Here is a 22,944-nt window from a genome sequence, read left to right as displayed (position 1 = left end):
TATGCTACTAAATGGGAGGTTTCCTAAAGCTCTCTCCTATCCTTATCACAGCCATCCTCTTACCATATGCCACCCATAGGGAAGAAACAATTCTTACCACCTCCTATTGGAGCACATGAGAATATGATGAAGTTGCCCATTGCCCTTAGAACAGCTTACTGCCCTTGCCCCTTGGGGCTGAAAGCCAGCTGCTTGTTCTTTGGTTGATGTGGTTGTATTTAATCAATTATTCAGAAGAATTTCAAACATGAAATGTTGATTTGTGTGTTTTACCCTTTAATAGGAAATACCTGAATATTTAGTGCCTTATTGGGAAACAATAGAGAATTCATACATAAACACAATCAAAGCAATACTCAGGCAGATAAGAGATGAGCGACACACCGTGCTTTATTATCTCCATGACATCAGGTGAGTAAAAGTTAATTTTATGAAGAATTTCACATTCTATTGATGGAGGAGTAATAAAATGTCTTTTGTTTTCCATGGAAATTCTGCTAACACACCACAGACTAAATTACCAAGAATACCTGAAACGGCCGGACCACAAGCAAGAGTTTGTGTCTCAATGGCAGGCTGATTTTAACAACCTCCCAGAAGACCTGTGGGATGATGAGGAAACAAAAGCTGAACTACACCAAAGAGTCAATGTGAGTCAACATTTCATCATAGCAGGCTGGCCACTGGGCAGTGGACAGAGAGTTCAGTCTGCAAAGGGTTTCACAGACCACCTAGCACCTTACTTCCTCTTTCCCTCCCTCCCTCCCTCCCTGAGACATTAGTAGGCTTAACTGAAGGAACTGAGGGTATTTTTTTTTCCTTTTTTTAAGGGGCAAAGAGAGTTAAGTGGCTTGTCCAAGGTCAGACAGCTAGTAAGTGTCAAGTGTCTGAGGCCGGATTTGAACTCGGGTCCTCCTGAATCCAGGGCCAATGCTTTATCCACTATACCACCTAGCCGCCCCAATTTTTCTTTAATAAGGTAATACTTCATGGACTGACCATAGCTCTCTTCAAGCTTTTGAAGATCCATCACGTGGGACAAGTTTTTGAAGAAGAAAGGCAGTTCTTTGTTTTTGTCTGACCATTCATGACAGAAAAATATTTTCCATTGCTGCCCAGATAAAAAAAAAAATCTATGTAACATCTGTCATCTTATAAAATAAGTTACTAATGAAGGCTGTCAAAAACTTTATATTTGTATGACACACAACACTTTTTAAGAATATTCAGCAATTCTTATTTGATTCTGATTAGTACCTATAGTACAGCTGATTCTCTTTCCTTTTTTGCAGGTGAAAAAATTGAACCACTGAGAAATTAAATGGGTATCCCAAAATCATGTAGTAAGCCAGTGAGCTCCGAAACCCTCTTATCACCATAGGTTTAATTGTCATCTCTATGTAGATGACTTCTGCATTTGATTACGCCAGTTTAATCTCTTTTCTGAGCACGAGTAACTACTGTCTGGCTCAAAATGGATGTCTCTTAGACATCTCAAACTCAAATCATAGTTAATTCACTTTCCCCCTAAATCCATCCTTTCTCTAAACTTACCTATTTATGTTGAGTACACAACGACCCTTCTAATCACATCGGTTTGAAATCTGATTTTCAAACTTGACTTCTCTCTAAATGACATGTCAAATCAGTTGCCACATTTTGTCTTTTCTACCTCCTCTTCTCTCCATTAAAACACCTATCACTTTAACCCTCCTTCTTATCACTTTGTACCGGAACTATTGAAATAACCTCCTAAATCACATCTATGCCCCAATTCTCTCCCTGCTCCATACTATCCTACACAACAACTACAAGTGTTTTTTTTTTTCTTAAATCTGACCACATCACTCCCTTACTGAATAAAGTCCAGTGGATCCCTGTTATATCTGCAATAAAACATCCATTCCTGTGTTCAGCATTTTCTAATCTTTACAACCTGGCCCCAGCTTCTATCTTCAGCCTTATTACATACACATCACTTTCCTCTTTCCTCTGTGGGCCAGGCTATTTGCCTTCCTACACTGCTCCATCTCCCCTCCTTGTGCCTTTATGCAGGCCACCCACCATGCCTGGGATGTATTCCCTCCTCACTTTCTAGAATCTATTGTTTCCTTCAAGAGCTAGCTGAAATGCCATCTTTTGTATGAATTCCTTCCTGATTCTCCCCACCCCCATCCCTGCAAGGGTTAATGTCTTCACTCCAGAAAATTGATTTATATTTATTTTGTATGTATGTCATATATGACTCTATGTGTATACATGTCGTCTCCCCCAGTGAGGTTAGGAGATGTTTCAGTTTTGTATATGTTTCCTCAACACTTACCACATTGCAGACCTCATGGTAGATACTTAATAAATAAATGACTTTTATTTGATTATTAATTGAAGACAGATTTAGAAAATGCAGGAGTTGGATGAACATCATGACCTCTTGGGTCCCTTATAGTCAATCGAGCTGCTCTCCCATAAGTACCTCAATGGCAGTTCATCCAATGATAGGGGTCTTCTCAATATGCAAGATACCAGTTGAGCATCCAGGCTTTCTATTGGTATTGTTAAATCTCATCACACAATCACCCCTTCTGCCCCCGTTCCCTACCAATGATATTCTTTACTCTGGTCCTTTTTCTTTTCCTTTTTTTTTTTTTTTTTTTTAACAAACCAGCATTGGGGCAGCTAGGTGCACAGTAGATAGAGCACCGGCCCTGGAGTCAGGAGTACCTGAGTTCAAATCCGGCCTCAGACACTTAACACTTACCAGCTGTGTGACCCTGGGCAAGTCACTTAACCCCAATTGCCTCACTAAAAATAAAAAAAAATTAAAAAAAAAACCCAGCATTAAATGACTTGCTCAGGGTCACACAGCTAGTGTCCGAGACTGAATTTGAACTCAGGTCCTCTCGACTTTAGGGCCTGTGCTCTATCCACTGTGTCACCTACCTGTCACACCTGGGTCCTTATTTATAGTTTCTTATTTAAATTGGAATAATTTAGGTTGTGTATCTAAAAAGTGAAATCCTTTTTTCTTTCTTCTATTTAGGATTTACGAGACCGCCTGTGGGATATATGTGATACTCGAAAGGATGAGGCAGAACAAGAACGTGCTGATATCATTGATGAATCCTGGTTAAGAGATCATCTTGGAATACTCATGAACCATTTCTTTTCTTTGATGCAGGTATGACTGGTCAGGTAATTACAACAGAGTTATCATATGCCATTCTTCCTTCTTTGTAAAACAACTAATTTTAGTAGCAATCAGTATTTATAAAGCACCTACTATGTGCCAGGAACTGGGCTAAACACAGGGGATACAAAAAAGATGCAAAAGACTGTCCCTGCCCTCAAGGAGTCCACAGTCTAGGCTTCCAAGAACTAATATTGTTTGTATCGGTTTTCTTTAACATTCACTGCAACTTACCAAAAAAAGCAAGCTACATTTAATAATTATGATTAGCAATAACAATATACAAAATTCAAATATGTTCTCAAATAGCTACTTACAGACTTACATTGCTTAGACACCTGGGAAGATATAGAAAAATGGGTATCTGAGTCTGCATCAAGTCACAATCCCATGCTAAACATAAGCCAAGGTTCAGTGCTAGTGGTATGAGCATAGCTCCCATGGAGATGAAGGGTGTGGTAAACCCCCTGTCCTCAAGAGCCTTTGGTTGAAGGAAGGTGACTAGTCTCTGTCATTGTTTCAAGCCACCACTGATTGTGCTCCCTAAATTTTAATGGGACCTCAACCCCACAGTTCCATTTAGCCACTCCCTGTTGAGATTAGATTTTTACAAATAAATATTTATTTCAAAGGGATAGCAAGAACAAACATAAAGATTTTCCCTCCTTTCTGGGCTGACGGCTACATCCTGGCTGGAATTCAGGATTCACGGTTGCCATTGCTCAATCTCCTGGAACTGGGGATTCCACTATCTTGGACCTAAAGCCAAAAAGGACAAATGAAACAGACCAAAGCCCCAAGCCCATTTCTGGGCCCATAGATCCTAGAGAAGAAGAAAGTGCTTCCTCCCTGACCCAGCTTAGGGCATGGTGCTGGTGCTGTGGGTGAATAAGACCTTTACCTCTGGATGCGACCAGAAAGAGAGAGTGACTCTGCCTCTGCCAGGTGGTTTTAAAGGCACAGACTTGCTGCTAGTCAGGCACTGGATAGAGTCTGCTCCCATCCACATGATGTCTCCCAGAAGCAAGTCCTTGGAGTCTCCCACATGGGTTCCTCTCTTAGAAGTGATCTGGGAATGTAGAAAATCCCAATACCCTTATTTACATACATGTTGTATCCTCTTATGGGAACTATTTCATTTTCTTATTTGTATGTCCAGGGTATGGTTATAATATATAGCAAATTTCAGGTATTTAATATATACCTATTGATCAGTTTATTTCCATTAACCAGTCTTCACATGTTGTCATCCCTAAACCTTTCTCTAGTCATTTTCCTTATGCTGGACAGTCTCATCTTATCATTGTCCTTCCTAAAATATGGAACTCAAAACTGAACACTATATTCAAGATGTAGTCTAACCAGGACTGAGCACACTATCACCTCCTTAGGATTATCTATGGTTACTATGATTCTACTTTTCAGTATTTCAATTAATAGTTATTAATTAATACCAATTAATTATTATAAATCAATGATCTAATTAATATTTATTATTATATCTTGACATTTCTATTAGTCATTTCTATAATATTTCTATTAACTTTATCCAAGTCACTGATTTTTTAAAAAAATGTTGAATACCACAAGAATAAGCACAGATAAGGGCAGCTAGGTGGCACAGTGGATACAGCACTGGCCCTGGAGTCAGGATTTCTTGAGTTCAAATCCGGCCTCAGACACTTAACACTTACTAGCTGTGTGACACTGGGGCAAGTCTCTTAACCCCAATTGCCTCACCAAAAATAAATAAATAAATGAAAACAAAACAAACCAACAAAAAGAATAAGCACAGATAGTTAAGGACAATCAGTCAGTCAATCCATCAACCAAGAAACATCTATGAAAAATGCTGACCCTGTTCCAGGAACGATGCCAAGTACTGAAAATAGAGGGGAATAAAAAGGGAAACCATTCTTTCCCCCAAGGCACTTACATTCTCAAGGGTACATTTACTCTCAAGGATGGAAGAGACTTTTTAGTCAGCAAGGAAGGAACAAAGAGAAAAAGACTGAAGATTAGAGAGAAGCAGGGAGGGGAATGAAATTAGGAGTAGTCTTTTAGAGAAGACAGGATGAGTTGGAGTCATAACTACATGTAGAGGGTCTGGCCGTGTCAAGAATAAGGACTATTTCTTCCTCAAAGACTTTCATAAAAGAGGAAAGAGTAGGAGATGATGTCAAGAGAGTGTAAGATGAAGAGGAAGAAGTTAGAAGAGGGAGCTAATAGCAGATGACCTCAGTTTTCTTGGTAAAGTATGAATTGATGTCTACAACTTAAGGAGAGGATGGAGAGAGTGCTATAGGAGGCTTGAGGAAAGAAATATTAGCTCCATTTAAGTAGTGAGAGGAAACACAGGAGGCAGATGTAAATAATCCAGGTTTAGGATTTGGAAACATATGAATAATGATAGAACTAGGAGAAAGGGGAATTGAAAATAGAGGATTGTATGATAGGCTGAGATTAGGGAAATCCAAAATGGAATTTATGGCAGAGACTATCCAGCATAGGGAAAATGACTAGTTAAGGGCTTAGGGATGATACCATACTGGTACTGAAGACTGGAAGTATTGAAAATAATGATCAGGATGAAGGAAGGAATGGATAGATAAATGGATGGATGCACAGGTGGATGGATGGATGGATAAAAAGGCATTTATGAAAGGCTTACTGCCTGTAGAGGCCCTGTTTCTAAGTACTGGGAATACAAACACAATAATATGATATTCTCTGCCCTCAGAGAATTCACATTCTAATAGGGCAAAACAAAAAATATAGACGTTTAGAAGGAGTAGAGTATGGGAGTTTGAATGATAAAGTATTAGCAGATAAAGGAATTTCTCAGTTTTTGATCATGGTAGTAGAACATTTTGGGGAATATCAGGGTTAAAGGTGCAGCCATTCATATAGCTGAGTTGGAGTGGAGGCCAAAGAAATTGAGTAGAGAAAATAATGGGGAGTATCTGAGGGAATGTCAGCATGTACATTCAAGTCCCCTAGTATAAGAGCAGGAATTTAGACATGGAGAATCTCTGTGCCAGGAACTGAGCTTATTTTTTAAAAAGAGCATGAATGTTCTGGGGATTGGTAGATAATAGCTTCCAGGGGCAGCTAGGTGGCACAGTGGATAGAGCACCAGCCCTGGATTCAAGAGGACCTGAGTTCAAATCTGACCTCAGACATTTGACACTTACTAGCTGTGTGACCCTGGGCAAGTCACTTAACCCCAATTGCCTCACTTAAAAAAAAGATAATAGCTTCCAGGATCCCAATTAAGTAATTAATTTGGATAGAGTAGATTTCAAAGGAGTTCTTTCAGTAACCTAGGATGTAGTTCATCCAGGCCTATTGACTTGAACTTATCGGGAAGCTTAATGTAATCTTGACTCTCTCCTTATTTATCATGGACATCAAGTCCATATTAGCCATTATTATTTAGTCTGAGGAGGTAGGTTTTAGGTCAACACAAGCAGGACTTTCTAACATCCCTATTCACAAAATAGCAGAATGTGAACAGGCTGGCGAGCTTTCTGACAATGGAATTGCCCAGTGAGAAATTGGATAAACATTTCTAAAAGATGTTGAGAAATGATTCCTGCACTGGATGAAAGGTTGGACTTCTAAGATTCTTATTATAATACGGACTGAGAAATATCCCAAATGATAACTCATTCCTGAAATATAACAACAGTGATGGGGAGAAAAAACTTGATGTAACCATATTATTTCCCTAGTTATAAAGGGAAAACAATGTGACACGGTTATCCATCTAGGGTAAGAAGTAGATTTATCACCCAACACCGGTATCATAAAAGGGTTCCACTATGTTCTTTGGACCATTAGCAAGTTCAGTCAAAAGTAAAATAACAAGAAGATATTAATGGAAAAAAATCTGTTTCTAAAATACTTGCCCTAAATGGTGTAACATCAATTTATCATGTTCTGAAGATTTTATAACCTCCAAATGAATTCTTCTATCCTGAAAAGTATTATTCTTGGTTACTTGTCAATAAGTCATTTGTCCTGGACACTTTTTACAGAAAGTGATTTTCATCTGGCTTATTGTGAATGTGGTTTTTTGCATGTTCCCAGGAGGGTAGAGTTTTGTCAGTTGGCGACTCAATTTCTGTTGGTCTAATAAATCAAAGAGTGACAGGTGCAAATGTTTGTTGCTAAACTTTGAGATTAGTAGGCATAGTAAAACAAAAAAAAGTCTACTGGTTTTCTCTGAAAGGAAATGGAAAAGTGCTCAATCTTTTTCTTCCCAATCATTTTGCAAATGTTACTTTTAAGTATAGGAAGTGAGGTTTATATGTGTATGATTTTAAATCCAAACAGGCAACCTAAAATGCTTTCTAAGTTTATTACTTCAACTCCACAAAACAGATATAACATGATCTTTTCCATGTTGCACAAAAACGTTAGTGGAATTTTCACCTTTTCTCTTTTACTATGATATAGAAGACTATAGATTTGCTGATTCTGAAAATGTGCCTCTTTCAGTAGAAGAGTAGATATGTAGATTTCCTTTGGTTCACTTCAACTAAAGTTTCAATGAAGATGTGATTATCTTTGTCCTTAAGCCAATACTAAGGCTAGTAGCTTCCATTTTGGGGGGTTGAAGTAGTAAACTTAAGCACCAAGGAATTGTGATTCATTGGAAGGATCTTTGGACTGGGAGTCTGGAGATCTGCATTCTAATTCCCTCAGACAAATCACTTTACCCCTTGTTGCCCCAGTTTCTTTACTGGTAAAATGGGGGAGTCCCTTTAGCTCTAAAATTCCATAAGGTAATAGATCAAACCCTACCTATTGTACATATACAAAAGCAAATATTTGAAATATTATCCAGCACGATTTGTAGTTTAAGGACTGGTATAAAGATACATTGGAATGTCCTCAATGTCTTTTGCGTGGTGGTCAAAGGAATTCTGCCCCACTTCACACTGGAATTCCATTGTTGATACTGCATTAAGACTCAGGCAGCCCAGGGAGAAGTCAACAACTATACATACAGCTGATTCTGTTGTGATTCTATGCTACATGCCATAAACTCCTCTTTGTCTCTTGAGACAGATATGTCAGTGTCTGTTTCTGAGACATTCTCCATAGCATACCATAGCATATCATACAATACCATACCATTCCATACCATTCCATGCCATGCCATGCCACCCCATGCCACACCATGCCAAGCTCAAGGGGATTATGTAGAATAGTGAACTTTTAGTTATCTTTTTTATGTATATATCCTATCCCTCCCACTAGAATGCATGCTCCTTGAGGACAGTACCAAAGTATATCTATTTACCTATCTATCAATCTATCTATCTCTCTGTCTTTAGAGAAGAGAGGAGGAGAGAGATGATATAGATCTAGGTAAGATATAGACATACTTCATTAGATCCCCCAATGTACCTTCTAGGTTTAACTATTTCCCCATTCTACTTTTTTGTTGTTGTTGTTTTTTTGTGAGGCAATTGGGGTTAAGTGACTTGCCCAAGGTCACACAGCTAGTAAGTGTTAAGTGTCTGAGGCCGGATTTGAACTCAGGTACTCCAGACTCCAGGGCCAGTGCTCTATCCACTGAGCCACCTAGCCACCCCCCCCCCATTCTACTTGGAACCTGTTCTAAATAAAATCAGTGAACTTTCTGACTCCAACATGAGTCTATGAGCCAAGACTCACCATAGATATGCTGTCTGGCCAATGACTATGCTAATATAGGACAAGCCATCAAAACCCAAAAATTCCTAGCATATATAGAAAGAGTGAGTATTCTTCCCCAAGGAACATGGGAGACAGATTTGTCTTAAACCAATGAAGTCATCAACATCACTGACATTTATATAGCAATTTTTATTTATTTTTTTTAGTGAGGCAATTGGGGTTAAGTGACTTGCCCAGGGTCACACAGCTAGTAAGTGTTGAGTTTCTGAGGCCAGATTTGAACTCAGGTCCTCCTGACTCCAGGGCTGGTGCTCTATCCACTGCGCCACCTAGCTGCCCCAATATAGCAGTTTAAAGGATGCAAAACCCTTTATACTCATTACCATGGACAGAGAACATAAACCAACCCCAAGTCACCCACAGATGTAATCATAGTGTCTTTTGGATCATGAGCTCCTGCCCAATAATTCCATCCCAGGTATGGTCTGTACTCAGTACTGGTGCTGGTTATTCATGAAGACAATAACTGATATTTCATCTCTGGCTCTTAAGCTATCTGCCATCAATGAATGGGCAGGGGCTACTTCATGAAGCTCTACTCCTACATGAAGCTACCTTGCTTGTGGCCCCATATCCTGGGTTCTCATGAACAATGATTAGGGATATATGAATCAATGCATAACACAGTATTCAATAAATGTTGATTGAATATTTAATTGAGGGAACTAGGAAGATCCGGAAATGTTAGAAATAATACAAACAACTCTACATACCCTTCTTTTTATCCCAATTTCAAAAACTTAGCAGAATTTTTTCTTTTTTTAATAAAGAAATATCTTGAAATTTGCATTAGGGTCAGAGGTGGCAAAGTTGGTTGATGACTTTATACCCTATGAGTCAGATACACATTGTTTCCTGACTTCTAGAAAATATTTGTCATGAATGTAAATGGTGATGGAAGAAAAGAGACTGTAACTATCTCATTCTTCCTTATATGTTAACCTTCTTGTTTTCTTTTGAAGGTGGAAATTAACCGTTTCCAAGACACAAAGAGACTTCTTCAAGATTACTATAGGGGAATGGAAGGCAAAATCCCCATGGCAATTACTAGACGCGGAGGCACTCGAGTCCCGCTGGTAAATCTTGAAGATGACGATGTGCCTGAAATCTATTCCAAGTAAGACTATGGGGTTTAAATGTAGCTTTTTAAACTGAGTACTTTAATATTATGTTGAGATACCATTTATGAAAGATTCCAGTACTTTCATGGATTACTATCTGTATGAGCTCTACATTTCAGTGAAAAGAGTAGGCATTATTATGCCAATTTCATAGGTAAGGAAACAGGATTAGAAAGACTAAGTGGGTTTTGTATGTACTTAGTCTGAACAGGTTAATGAATCTGGTAAGAGGCTATTTGATGGATTCTATGAGGCCTCTAACAACCTCTCTAGCTTCAGTAAGCAAATGATATATGTGGGGAGGGAACAATATTTAAAGCTAAAAAATATAAGACAGCTTGTGAATACTTGATTTTTATAGACCAACGTCCTTCATTTCCCCCCCCCCAAGACATGAAAAGACCCCAAAACACTGACAAAAAAAATGAAACAATTATAAAGGAAATTTCAAGAGACAATGAGTATATGGAACATAGGACCCAGCTGTCAAGAAAATCTAGGTTCAAATCCTGCTTCAAATGCTAATAAACCAAGTGATCAAGGGGCAAATCACTTAACATCTCTAGGCCTCAGTTTCCCTATTGGTAAAGTAGGGAGAATAATATCACTTATTTCACAGGGTTGTGAGGATCAAATGAGATAACTTATGTATCTTTAAAATTGTAATTTTGTATGTAATTACAATGTAATCTATGTAATTAAAATGTAATTCTTCCTAAATCATTAAATTACCATATAAATCACCATATAACCATTCCCATTAAATTCCCATATAAATATATTACTTTTATTATATAATATATTCTATTAGGGTTATCATATAATATATTAGTGTCGTATAGTATATCATTAGATTATAAATTTGTATTCTACTAAATTATTATTTATAAATAACTAATTAAAATACGAAAACCTTTAAATTGATCTGGAGAAAATCTTAAACTATGAAAATTAAGTAAGAAAAAAGGAGGGAATTAAGTTGCATTTAAAAGTAATATTTTAGTATATTAATTATTAATCTGTCAAAGGATAACCTCAACATTATATATAATATCTTTCCCATAATTTAGAGGAGGAAAAGAAGAAACACAAAATGTCCTCCCTCATGTCTCTTTTTTCAGAGTTCCTCAGCTAGAGGAAGAAGAGGAAGAAGGGGAATTAAAACCACACCAAAAGTAATCATTGATGAGCTTACATAGCCATAGAGGCAATAGTCAGCCAACAAGCGTTCACTCTGTGTCAGGCACTGTGCTGCGTGCTTAGGACACAGAGAAAAGCCAAAACAGTCACTGCCTTCAAGTAGCTTACATTCTAATGGGGGGAGACAACATGCAAACAATCTTGTACAAATAAGATATATATACGGTACAAATGGAAGGTCATCTCTGAGGGAAGGCACTAGCAACACCAGAGGCCAGAGGAGGCCTTTTGCAGAAGGTGAGGTTTAAGCTGCCGCTTAAAGAAAGCCTGTAAAGCCAGGAGGCCCAGCCTGCGGTCCAGGAATGGGGGATGGGCAGGGCAAAGGCAGGGAGATGGGAGATGGAGAAAGGACCAGTGAGAAGGCCTGTGCAGATTCCCTGGATTCCTTTAGATTTTCTCTAAGGAATAGTGATACTTTTTAGTTCAGCTTCCTCTCTGAAGAGTTATAGAAACCCAAACAGTTATCTCCCTTTTAAGAAAGGTATAAACCACCAAGATCATCCAAAGGCCAGCTTTGAGACACTCCTGTATCAGTATAAAAACGACACAGGCCATGAACATTTCTGACTCAACATTTAGGCAGAATGAGAGTCAGGTCTTTTCATGATGGTTTCCTGATTTGGCTTGACATGTTATTACTTCCCAAAATAACAGGCCTATATGAAAGAATGAATGAAAAGCCATTTGTATCAACCTTTATCATACTCTCTATTCATAATCACAAAGCTGGAGGATAAAAAGGGAATTTAGATGTCATCTTCCTGATCTTCTCATTTTACAATTGAGGAAACTGAGACCCAAAGACGTAAAATCATTTGCTTCTGGTCTCATAACTAGTTATGAACCAGTCTTGGAGCCAGGTTCTCCTGATACCTAGTCCAGTCATCTTCTCTACTAGCCACACCTGAAGTCTAAAACATCTTTGAAAGCCAAATTATTGGTTTGATTATATATTATTTCAATTAATCATTTTAACTTACTAGCATGACCACTCACCACCTTCACCAGAGAAATTATTCAATAATTATATGTTGAATTGAACCAATAGGCAACGATTGACTTGACTTCTTTTTTTGACCTTGACTGAATTTACCCTCTGAATTGCAACCAGAGTAGATAGAGTGAACGTTATTCAAAACATACATTTTACTATTCTTAATTTTCTTTCTCTTCATGGGTGGATTTATACCTAATTCTTTTCTTTCTATATTGTCTTCCATATCCAAAGACTTTCTCTCCCTCTCAGCCTCATGGTTTCCTCATCTTTCATGGACTGATAAAGTGTCCTAAATACATTCAGTGATACATTAACTTATAAACAAATTTGATTGGCTCCTGATAGGGGAATGTCTATTTACACTGTTAAAATGTCCCAAAATGCAGGAAGTTTTTCCTCACAAGAAGCCATTGCTTGTTAAAAGCTCCCACTGCTTTTTCAAACTATTGATTAGGTTTATTTTGTTTACTGACATTAATGTGACTAGCCTAGAAAATGGATCTTTGGCTTTTTGTCTTGCCACTTCAAGAATTCTCCCAGGATTTTTTTTTAATTGAGGTTAAAACATGTGCTTTTAGTCTCTGCTGCTGCTGAAGAAGTTGAGACTGGAGCATCTTTTGAGTTCAGGCATTCTAAGCTACATCAAGAATAGAGCCAATCAATCAGGTGTCCACACTTAGTCCAGCTTCCAGTATGGCAAACCGCCAGAGTGGAGGACCAGCAGGCAACCTAATGAGGGGTGACCCAGCCCAAGTAAGAAAAGTGGAGCCTATCAAAACTGATCAATATTGGAGTCAGCTTGTGAGTAACATCTGTACTTTTCAGTCTGGGTGAAATAGGGATGCTCAGACTTAAAAAAAAAAAAGTGAACTATGGTAGCTAAAGTCACAAAAACATCTAGTCATGAAAATGGAAGTTTAGAATCAAAGCTAAGCTATCTTCTTTTCTATTGACTAAGAATCCCTGTAGTTCCCCGGAGAGTTCCCTCTCCTGAAGGAATAATAAGCAAGCCCAAAAGTAAAGTATCCCTGAAAAGAGGCAGGAATGATTACTGCATAGAGACCGTCGAACTCAAATATGAAGCAGATGAGAAGACAGTCGTGAAGGTGTGGCAGAATGCAAATTCAGCAGTAAACCACATGGTAAGTACCATGGCTTTTGCTTTTATTGATAATCACTTGGATCATGTGTTTTAAGTAGAAAAGGTTTCTCAAGGCTCTTTGCCCTCAAAGAGCTAGCTTTCCAAAAGGAAGATAGGGAGAGCAAGTAGGGAGAAACACATACGGGGTAGGGGAAGTGATAGCAACCTGTCACCTCTGAGTAAGAAACACCAGATATTCCTTCTCAGCTGAAGTTCCTTCTTCCTAGAAAAGAATGTTTCCATTGTTGTATAGATAGGAAGAGAATAAGAGAGTAGATCTTCAATAGTTTTCTTGTGCCTACCAGAGAAAGTCCAGACCTCTTAATCTGACAATCAATACCTAAACCCACTGCCAGTGTCAATGAGGTATCATCAAACCAAGGTTTGATGGAAGTAAGAATAAGGACAGCAAAGAGTAGAGAGTAAGGGACCTTCTTTTCCTTTATCATTCCTCTTTTTTATATGTCCTGTAATGCAGGGGTTCTTGGCTAATTTCTTGAATTATTTCTTATAAAGTCAAATCAATCATAAGGATATGTCCTTTGTATTCTATTAGTCCTATTAAATCTCTCTGAGGGGGGAAATATGTGAGACTACCACAGGTTGAAAACTGTTCACCTCAAGTGATTATAAAAAGTGTTCCTGTGGTTTTTGTTGTTGTTGTTACTATCTTCATCATAATCACCACTAGAATCATGCTAGGGATAACAGAAGGGATGTTCAATGACAAGATCACCATCATCATCACATATTCTAGTGGAAAAAACAGTGGATTTTCATACAGAAGATTTGGGTCTGTATACTAGCTCTAATACTTGTGGAAAGTCACTTCTCTATCTCATTGGATCTTAAAGGGAAGCTAGTGGAAGCACTGCCCTCTAGAGGTAGTCGAAAGAGACCCTTCCTGCTCCAAGAGATTAATTTAATTTTAGTTAATTGCCACAGGGAAAACAGGACCTTTTAGAATCAGTGCGGTTCAAGTCTTAACCATGCAACACATGGGGAGGTGGAGCCAAGATGGCAAGAGAGAAGGCAGGAAGTTGCCTGAGTTCTCTCCCCAGTTTCCCTCGAAACAACTTTAAATCATGCCTCAAAATGAATTCCGGAGCTACAGAACCCCCAAAAAGACGGGGTGAAACAATTTTCCAGCCCAAGATAACTTAGAAGGACTACAGGAAAGGTCTGTCTCATTTGGGTAAAAGGGGAACACAAACGGTGCAGGTGGTATCCAATCACCATACCTCTCCTCTCCTCCCGCCAAAAAAAGTCCCACCCTGACACTTTCCAGTCCCTCCCAGCACCCTGCCTCCTTTCCCTTCTTCTCTGTCCCCTGCCCCTCCACCTTCCCGAGCCCCTTTCCTCTTCCCTCCCTGCCCCCATCACCTTCTACCCTGACCCCCGCGACCTCCCCTTTCCCCTCCAGCCTCTGCCACATTCCCTTCCCCCCAGCCCCTGCCACCTCCCACTTCCCCCCAGCCCCTGCCACCCTCTTTCTCCCCCAGCCCCTGCTACCTCACCCTTCCCACCTCCAGCCCCTTCCCCCCAACACCCTGCTACATCCCACTTCCCCCTTGCCCCTGCCATCTCTCCCTTCCCCCTTCCCCCTGCCCCTGCCACTTCCCTATTCCCTCTAGCTCCCTACTACATCCCCCTTCCCCCCAGGCCCCTGCCACCTTGCCTTCCCTCCCTGCCCCCTCCCATCCCCCACCCCCACCCATGCCACCTCCCCCTTCCTCCCAGTCCTCTGCCACCTCCCCCTTCCCTCCCTGCCCCCTGCCACCTTCCCCTTCCCCCTGCCCCTGCCACCTCCCCATTCCCTCCAGCCCCTTTCCACTTCCCCCTTCCCCCCAGGCCCCTGCCACCTTGCCCTTCCCTCCCTGCCACTCCCATCTCCCACCCCCGCCCATGCCACCTCGCCCTTCCCCCCAGTCCCCTGCCACCTCCCCTTCTCTCCCTGCCACCTCCCATCTCCCACACCCACCCCCACCTATGCCACTTCCCCCTTCCCTCCCTGCCACTCCCATCTCCCACCCCCACCCATGCTACCTCCCCCTTCCCCCCAGTCCCCTATCACCTCCCCCTTCTCTCCCTGCCACCTCCCACCCCCACCCCCACCCATGCTACCTCCCCCTTCCCTCCAGTCCCCTGTCACCTCCCCCTTCTCTCCCTACTACCTCCCACCCCCACACCCACCCATGCCACTTCCCCCTTCCCTCCCTGCCACTCCCATCTCCCACCCCCACCCATGCCACCTCCCCCTTCCCTCCCTGCTCCCTGCCACCTTCCCCTTCCCCCTGCCCCTGCCACCTCCCCATTCCCTCCAGCCCCCTTCCACTTCCCCATTCCCCCCCAGGCCCCTGCCACCTTGCCCTTCCCTCCCTGCCACTCCCATCTCCCACCCCCGCCCATGCCACCTCCCCCTTCCTCCCAGTCCACTACCACCTCCCCCTTCCCTCCCTGCCCCCTGCCACCTTCCACTTCCCCCTTCCCCCCAGTCCCCTGCCACCTCCCCCTTCTCTCCCTGCCACCTCCCACCCTTACCAATGCCACCTCCCCATTCCCCCCAGGCCCCTGCCACCTTGCCCTTCCCTCCCTGCCACTCCCATCTCCCACCCCCACCCATGCCACTTCCCCCTTCCCCCCAGTCCCCTGCCATCTCCCCCTTCTCTCCCTGCCACCTCCCACCCTTACCCATGCCACCTCCCCCTTCCCCCCAGTCCCCTGCCACCTCCCCCTTTCCTCCTTCCCCCCTGCCACCTTCCCCTTCCCCCTGCCCCTGCCACCTCCCCATTCCCTCCAGCCCCCTTCCCCCCAGGCCCCTGCCACCTTGCCCTTCCCTCCCTGCCACTCCCATCTCCCACCCCCACCCATGCCACATCCCCCTTCCTCCCAGTCCTCTGCCACCTCCCCCTTCCCTCCCTGCCCCCTGCCACCTTCCACTTCCCCCTTCCCCCCAGTCCCCTGCCACCTCCCCCTTCTCTCCCTGCCACCTCCTACCCCCCACCCCCACCCATGCCACTTCCCCCTTCCTCCCAGTCCTCTGCCACCTCCCCCTTCCCTCCCTGCCCCCTGCCACCTCCCCATTCCCTCCAGCCCCCTTCCACTTCCCCCTTTCCCCCAGTCCCCTGCCACCACCCCCTTCCCTCCCTGCCCCCTGCACCCCCCTTCCCCTCTGCCCCTGCCACCTCCCCTTTCCTCCAAGCCCCCTGCCACCTCCCCCTTTTCCCCTGGAACTTCCCATCTCCCACCCCCAACCATGCCACCTTCCCCTTACCCCCCACCTCAGGAGACTTGGGACTTGGGACAGTCCCTGCTATACCCCAGGAACAGAGCTCAACTTTAAAAGTCAATAACTAGGCTGGAAAATGAGGGTTGGAGGGAAGCCTTACCATAGAAAACTACTATGGTGACAAGGAAGATCAATACAAACCCTGATGAGAACAACTATGATAATTCCAAACGTGTCATTTTCTTTACAGCAGTTTCAGCAAGTAGTTGCCCATTTTGTATGTTGTTTTAATTTTAGCAAAACATTCTTCTAATTAGCCAGTACAAAATGATTTCAAGGAAACAAATTGGATTTAACTGTCACACATCAAAATACCTTTTTACAAAGTCCTTACCCATCTTATTAACTAGGTAACTAAATATATTGCCTTTTCATTTTAATTTCGGAAGGGACCCAGAGACCTTGAGGCAAATAGCCCAGGAAAATGAAGATGATAATAATCATTATTATCGTCATCATCACAGGGCTGTTGGCAAAACATAAATATCAGATTTAAAACAAAATTACTAGCTTGTCATGCCTTTCGATAGCAAGTAAGAAAATGGATTGCCCACATTTTATAGAATGAGTACTAATCACCTTCATTTTTACCGAGAATTGGAAAATACATTTTTGAAGTTGAAATACATTTATAACAAAAATATTACTCAAGTAGGGTTCTTAATTTTTAGTTTGGGGACTTGCTTTATTTATATTATATATATATGCATATATAAAACTCTTTCAATATAATTGGTTTTCTTTGTAATTCTATGTATTTTATTTTATGCATTTAAAAATCATCATTATGACAGGGGATCCATAGGCTTCACTAGGCTGTCTAAACGGTCCAATAAAACAGAGACTTTATCTAAAGGAAAATTCATTCAATGTCTACAAATCTTCACTATATCCCAAGGCTCTCCTGAGAACAGACACCAAATGAATGCCATACAGCACAAAGAATCAATCCGTCAGCATGTATTTATGGAGCTTCTGTTCCAAGCGTTTCACATCAGAGCTTCTGATCTCAGAGTTGACAAAGATTGTTGAAAGACAAGATTGATAGAGAAGAACTAAGTGCTAAACTATGTGGCACTAGCTATAGATATAATAGGAGTCCAGAGAAGGAAGAGTTGAATCTAAGCTGATCTCTCCTATTTTTTTCTAGGATTGATTTGAAATCAGTTTTCCCATAGAAGTAATATAAAAGGTGGTTGGGTCCTACTAACAATACGGTTTCACTGCAATGGTCGAGAACAGCATTTTTCAAATTACATTCTATGCAAACAGTTCTCAAAAGAATAACTGTATGGGCAGCTAGGTGGAGCAGTGGATAAAGCACCAGCCCTGGATTCAGGAGGACCTGAGTTCAAATCTGACCTCAGACACTTGACACTTACTAGCTGTGTGACCCTGGGCAAGTCACTTAACCCTCCTTGTCCTGCAAACAAATAAATAAATGAATGGATGAATGAATGAATGAATAAATAAATAAATCAGCTATTCATAATCATTTAAAATGATTTAAATCACGAATGATAATAAAAATGTAAATTAAAAAAACTATGAGGTTTCATCTAGCACATCGGAAAGGTTGACAAAGGATGGAAATTGTAGATTTTTGACAGATTGCAGAAAGATGGTCATAGTAACATACTGATAAATCTGTAAATTAGACCAATCATTAAGGAAAGTAATTTGAAATTATACTTTAAAATGTCTAAAATATCAATCCCCTTTGAATTAGAGATGTCACTTCTGATCACATATCATAAGGAAACCAAAGATAGAAAGGTCCACTAGTTAAAGCAACACTTTTTGTAGTACTTAAGAACTGGAGGGGAAGGAAAAAAAAGTAAGCTTCCTTTGATTGAGAAATAACTAATAAGATTGTGTACATGAATGTAATGGAATATCACTGTACTATAAGAAATTATGAATATGAAAAGTACAGGGAAATGAAGGAGATGTTAAAAAAGAAAAAGATACAGAAAGGGGGGAGGGAAGAAGAGAGCAGATGAGAGAGAGCAGATGAGAGAGAAAAAGAAAGAGAAACACAGACATGGAAACACAGAGAGAGAAATGTATGCATTTGTATGAGAGTTTTACTTGAAAATAAATACCCGGTAACTTGAGCCATTGTTTAGCATCCCTCCTGAAAGAATCTTGTACACTTTCTACTGCCTCCACCATAGGACAATCTACAGTTTGGAAAATTCTGTTATAAGAAGTAAGTTTCACCTATATAATAACAAGGTTATATGCCTCTCCTGCTTAAAAAACACTGACCGTCCGCACCCTGCCCCTTTAGCCTCGCTGCTACAAAGGCTGATAGTTGCTCTCTTTCTTTCTCATCGATCAGCTTAAGAGAAAATCAGGGAGTCTCCTGACTACTAAACCCAAACAGAAATTATATTTCACAAAAATTCAGGTTACAATAAAATATTATTTCTAGGTAAACGCTGAAATCCATTTGAAGAAATTAGAAGACGAAAAAGAAAACCAACCAGATGAAGCTAAAGAAAAATCTCCTCAGTATGGTGGTAAAGGTGGCAAAAATGCAAAGAAAAAGCCAGAGAAGAAGAAGAAGAAAGGTATTTGGTATTCCAGAAAATAATCTATCTTCTGCACTCTTTTCCTGGTGGAAAAAATATAGACATAAGAAAACTTGGAAAAGAGGTGCTGCTCATATAGGCTGAATGAGGAATAAGAATTAGAGGCAAGTTATAAACTGGTATCCATGTGATGTACAATACCCAGGGAAAGGCTCTTATAGTACATTGTGTGGTCATCCTATATAGGATTTATGGGAGGGTATGGGTTAGAGTTGCGTGGGCTGAAAAGTTCTACATGCATTGCCATCTGTACCATTACAGGAAGTACCCATACTGATGAAATCCCAATTTAAATGAGGTATAGAATAAGTCACTTCTATTTAGTGTTTTGAAGTTATTTGTCACAAAAGTGAAGCTGAAATGAATTAAATGTAGTCACACAGCTTTTAAGGATAGTTGATCCCAGTGTTAATCAATAATCAATTGGAAGTGATGATTAGCCATGTCTCCTGACTCCAAATTTAATGTTCTTTCTATTAATCTCCACTCAGAATTAGCTCTCTTCATAATAACATGCTGTATACTCATCTTAAAATTTAAGTCATTGGCTTATCCTTGAGGGATGAAAGGTGTAGCTGCTCCCCAGATAGGATGTAGTCTAGGCAAACCACCGTGTTCCCTGCTTCCACAATCAAGGTTTCTATCCAGGTGAAATCAAGCTAAAATGAACATTATATATGGATTTTAAAAGGAAGCCATAAAAGGGTAGCATACAGTCTGAGAAGTGAATGGGGAATTGGGAAATAGATTTTCTTTGAAGATGATGGAGAAAAAAATTACTTGAGCTAATCATATATATTGAGCCTCTGTTGTTGTTCAGTCATTCAGTTGTATCAGACTCTTTGTGACCCCATAGACCTTCCTGTCCTCCACTATCTCTCGAAGTCTGTCAGAGTTCATGTTCATTGTTTCCATGACATTAACTTTCCATTTCATCCTTTGCCATCCCTTCTCCTTTTGCCTTCAATATTTCCCAACATCAGGGACGTTTTCATTGAGTCCTGTCTTTTCATTATGTGGCCAAACTATTTCAGCTTCAGCTTTCACATTCTAGTGAATGAACTGAATTAAGTTCTTTAAGCATTGATTTATTTGATCTCCTTGCTGTCCAAGGGACTCTCATAAATCTTCTCTGGCACCACAATTCAAAAGGATTGATTCTCTGCTCAGGTTTCCTTACAGTACAACTCTCACAGCCATACACTACTACTGAAAAAAACATAGCTTTTAATTGTATGCATTTTTTATGGCAAGGTGATGTCTCTGCTTTGTAGTATGCTGTCCAAATTTGCCACAGCTTTCCTCCCAAGGAACAAGCATCTTGTAATTTCATGGCTACAGTCACTATCTGCAGTGATCTTTGAGCCCAAGAATATAAAATCCGATAGTGCTTCCATTTCTTCTCATTAGTCATTCTTATTTTTTTTTATCTTTTAATAAGTTTATTTTGATATCCTTTTATAAACATCAAAGTCATTTCTGGATATGCCCAAATCCCACATTAAGCCTCTCTTATAACAACAACAACAACATGGCAGTCTATTCAATATCTAGCCTCCTTCTTATGATCCCTTTTCCATTAACCCATTTCCTCTCCATTTTCCTGTTGGGTGGAATGTATTTCTGTACCCAACTCTGTGTGTGTGTGTGTGTGTGTGTGTGTGTGTGTGTGTGTGTGTGTGTGTGGTGTGCGCTTGTGTGTGTATTCTTAAACATTTGGAGAGGTTAAGATGAGAGAGTAAGGTTCATGTGTCACCCACTCTTACTTCCGCCCCCCATTCACACATACTCCTTTCTCCTTGTTGTATAGATTTCTATTTGCACAGCCCATTTATATGACTATTTTCCCCATTCTTACTCTCTCTTCCCCCCTCTCCCAGTGTCTTTTCTTTTCTACTATTTCCCTTCTTCTTTTAACATCATGAGGGGAGGCAGAGCCAAGATGGCGGAGAGAAGCCAGGAAGTTTCTGAGCTCTCCTGAGTTTCCCTCAAAAACAACACTAAATCAAGCCTCTAAACAGATTCTGGAACTGCAGAACCTACAAAAATCACAGAGACACAATGTACTAACTTGAGATAATTTAGAAGACTTCAGGAAAGGTCTGTCTCACTTGGGAAAAAGGAGAGGGCAGTGTAGCAGAGCTCAGCACAGCACAGCTCAGTGCACCTCAGTGCAGTAGCACTGTGGAAGGGGTCTGGGCATGTCAGCAGCAAGAGGCTTCTGGCCACAGCATAAATCAATCACTGAACCCCCTTGGTCCTGACTCAGAAGGCTGGTGGCACAACAGGCCATTTGTGAGACCCACCAGCCCTGACTGGGAGGACAAACTGCCAGCCAGAGAACCACCCACAGGACAGGCATGATTTGGCCAAGCCATCACAGCACAGGGAGCAAGCCCAGGGCGGTAAAGAATCCCCAAACCACAGAGGCCTAAGTGTAGAAAGCCAGTGACCAGGCCCCTATCCCTCAACACAAGAAGCTTGCAACAGTGGCCCCTGTGCCCCAGGAGCAAACCTCAACTTTATAAGTTTAAAAATAGGCTACAATATGAGTAAGAAACAGAAAAGGAACCTTATCATTGACAGCTTTTATGGTGACAGGGAAGACCAAAACACAACCTCAGATGAGGACAATACCATCAAAATGCCTATGGCATATGAAGCCTCAAGTGGGAAAATGATCTGGTCTCAAGACCAAAAAGCCTTCTTGGAAGAGCACAAAAAGGCTTCTAAAAATCAAATGAGAGAGGTAGAAGAAAAAGTGGAAAGAGAAATGAGAGTTACACTGGAAAAAGAAACACAAAAATTGACTGAAGAAAACAATTCCATAAAAAATAAAATGGGCCAAATGGGGGGAGGGGAAGAATTGGCCAAATGGAAGAGTGGGTGCAAAGACTTCCTGAGGAAAATAATGCCTTAAAAATTGAAATTGGGCAGATGGAAACTAATGACTCCATGAGACACCAAGAATCCATCAAGCAGAATCAAAAGACTGAAAAAATAGAAGAAAATATGAAATATCTCATTGGAAAGACAATTGACCTGGTAAATAGATCCAGGACAGATAACCTAAGAATTATTGGACTACCTGAAAGCCATGATCAAAAAAAGAATCTAGACACCATATTCCAGAAAATTATCAAGAACTGCCCTAATATTGTAGAATCAGAGGATAAAATAATTGAGGAAATTCATTGATCACCTCCTGAAAGAGACCCCAAAAGGAAAACTCCAAGGAATATTGTAGCCAGATTCCAGAATTATAAGGTAAAGGAGAAAATACTCCAAGTAGCCAGAAAGAAACCATTTAAATATCATGGAGTCACAATCAGAATTACCCAAGACCTGACAGCTTCAACATCAAAGGATCACAAGGCTTAGAATATGATATTCTGGAAGGCAAAGGAGCTTGGATTACAACCAAGAATCAACTATCCAGCAAGATAGAACATTATCTTTCAGGGGAAAAAATGGACATTCAATGAAATAGGGGACTTCCAAGGTTTCCTGAAGAAAAGACAAAAACTGAACAGAAAATTACAAGACTCAAGAGAGGTATAAAAAGGTAAATGGGGGTGGAGGGAGGGGGAGGAAGTTATTCAATAAGGTAAACTGTTTACATCCCTATGAGGGAAGATAATACCTTTAACTCTTGAGATTTGTATCTCTATTAGGGTATTGG

The 22,944-nt window shown here is 40.9% G+C and overlaps 1 protein-coding gene across 1 annotated transcript in view; it reads left to right on the top strand.

Annotated features, from left to right (window-relative positions):
* The window catches only part of SPEF2 (sperm flagellar 2), a 232,225-nt gene that overhangs the window by 172,431 nt on the left and 36,850 nt on the right, over positions 1–22,944 (top strand). The window contains exons 23-28 of the mRNA XM_043975070.1: positions 284–411; positions 512–650; positions 3,041–3,178; positions 9,880–10,034; positions 13,194–13,377; positions 19,103–19,241. Coding sequence (XP_043831005.1) covers positions 284–411; positions 512–650; positions 3,041–3,178; positions 9,880–10,034; positions 13,194–13,377; positions 19,103–19,241 — 883 coding nt within the window. The remainder of the gene's footprint in view (positions 1–283; positions 412–511; positions 651–3,040; positions 3,179–9,879; positions 10,035–13,193; positions 13,378–19,102; positions 19,242–22,944) is intronic.

This window comes from Dromiciops gliroides, chromosome 1 (assembly GCF_019393635.1).
Source record: "Dromiciops gliroides isolate mDroGli1 chromosome 1, mDroGli1.pri, whole genome shotgun sequence".
Classification (NCBI taxonomy): Eukaryota; Metazoa; Chordata; class Mammalia; order Microbiotheria; family Microbiotheriidae; genus Dromiciops; species Dromiciops gliroides.
This window is presented reverse-complemented; position numbering and strand designations above follow the sequence as displayed.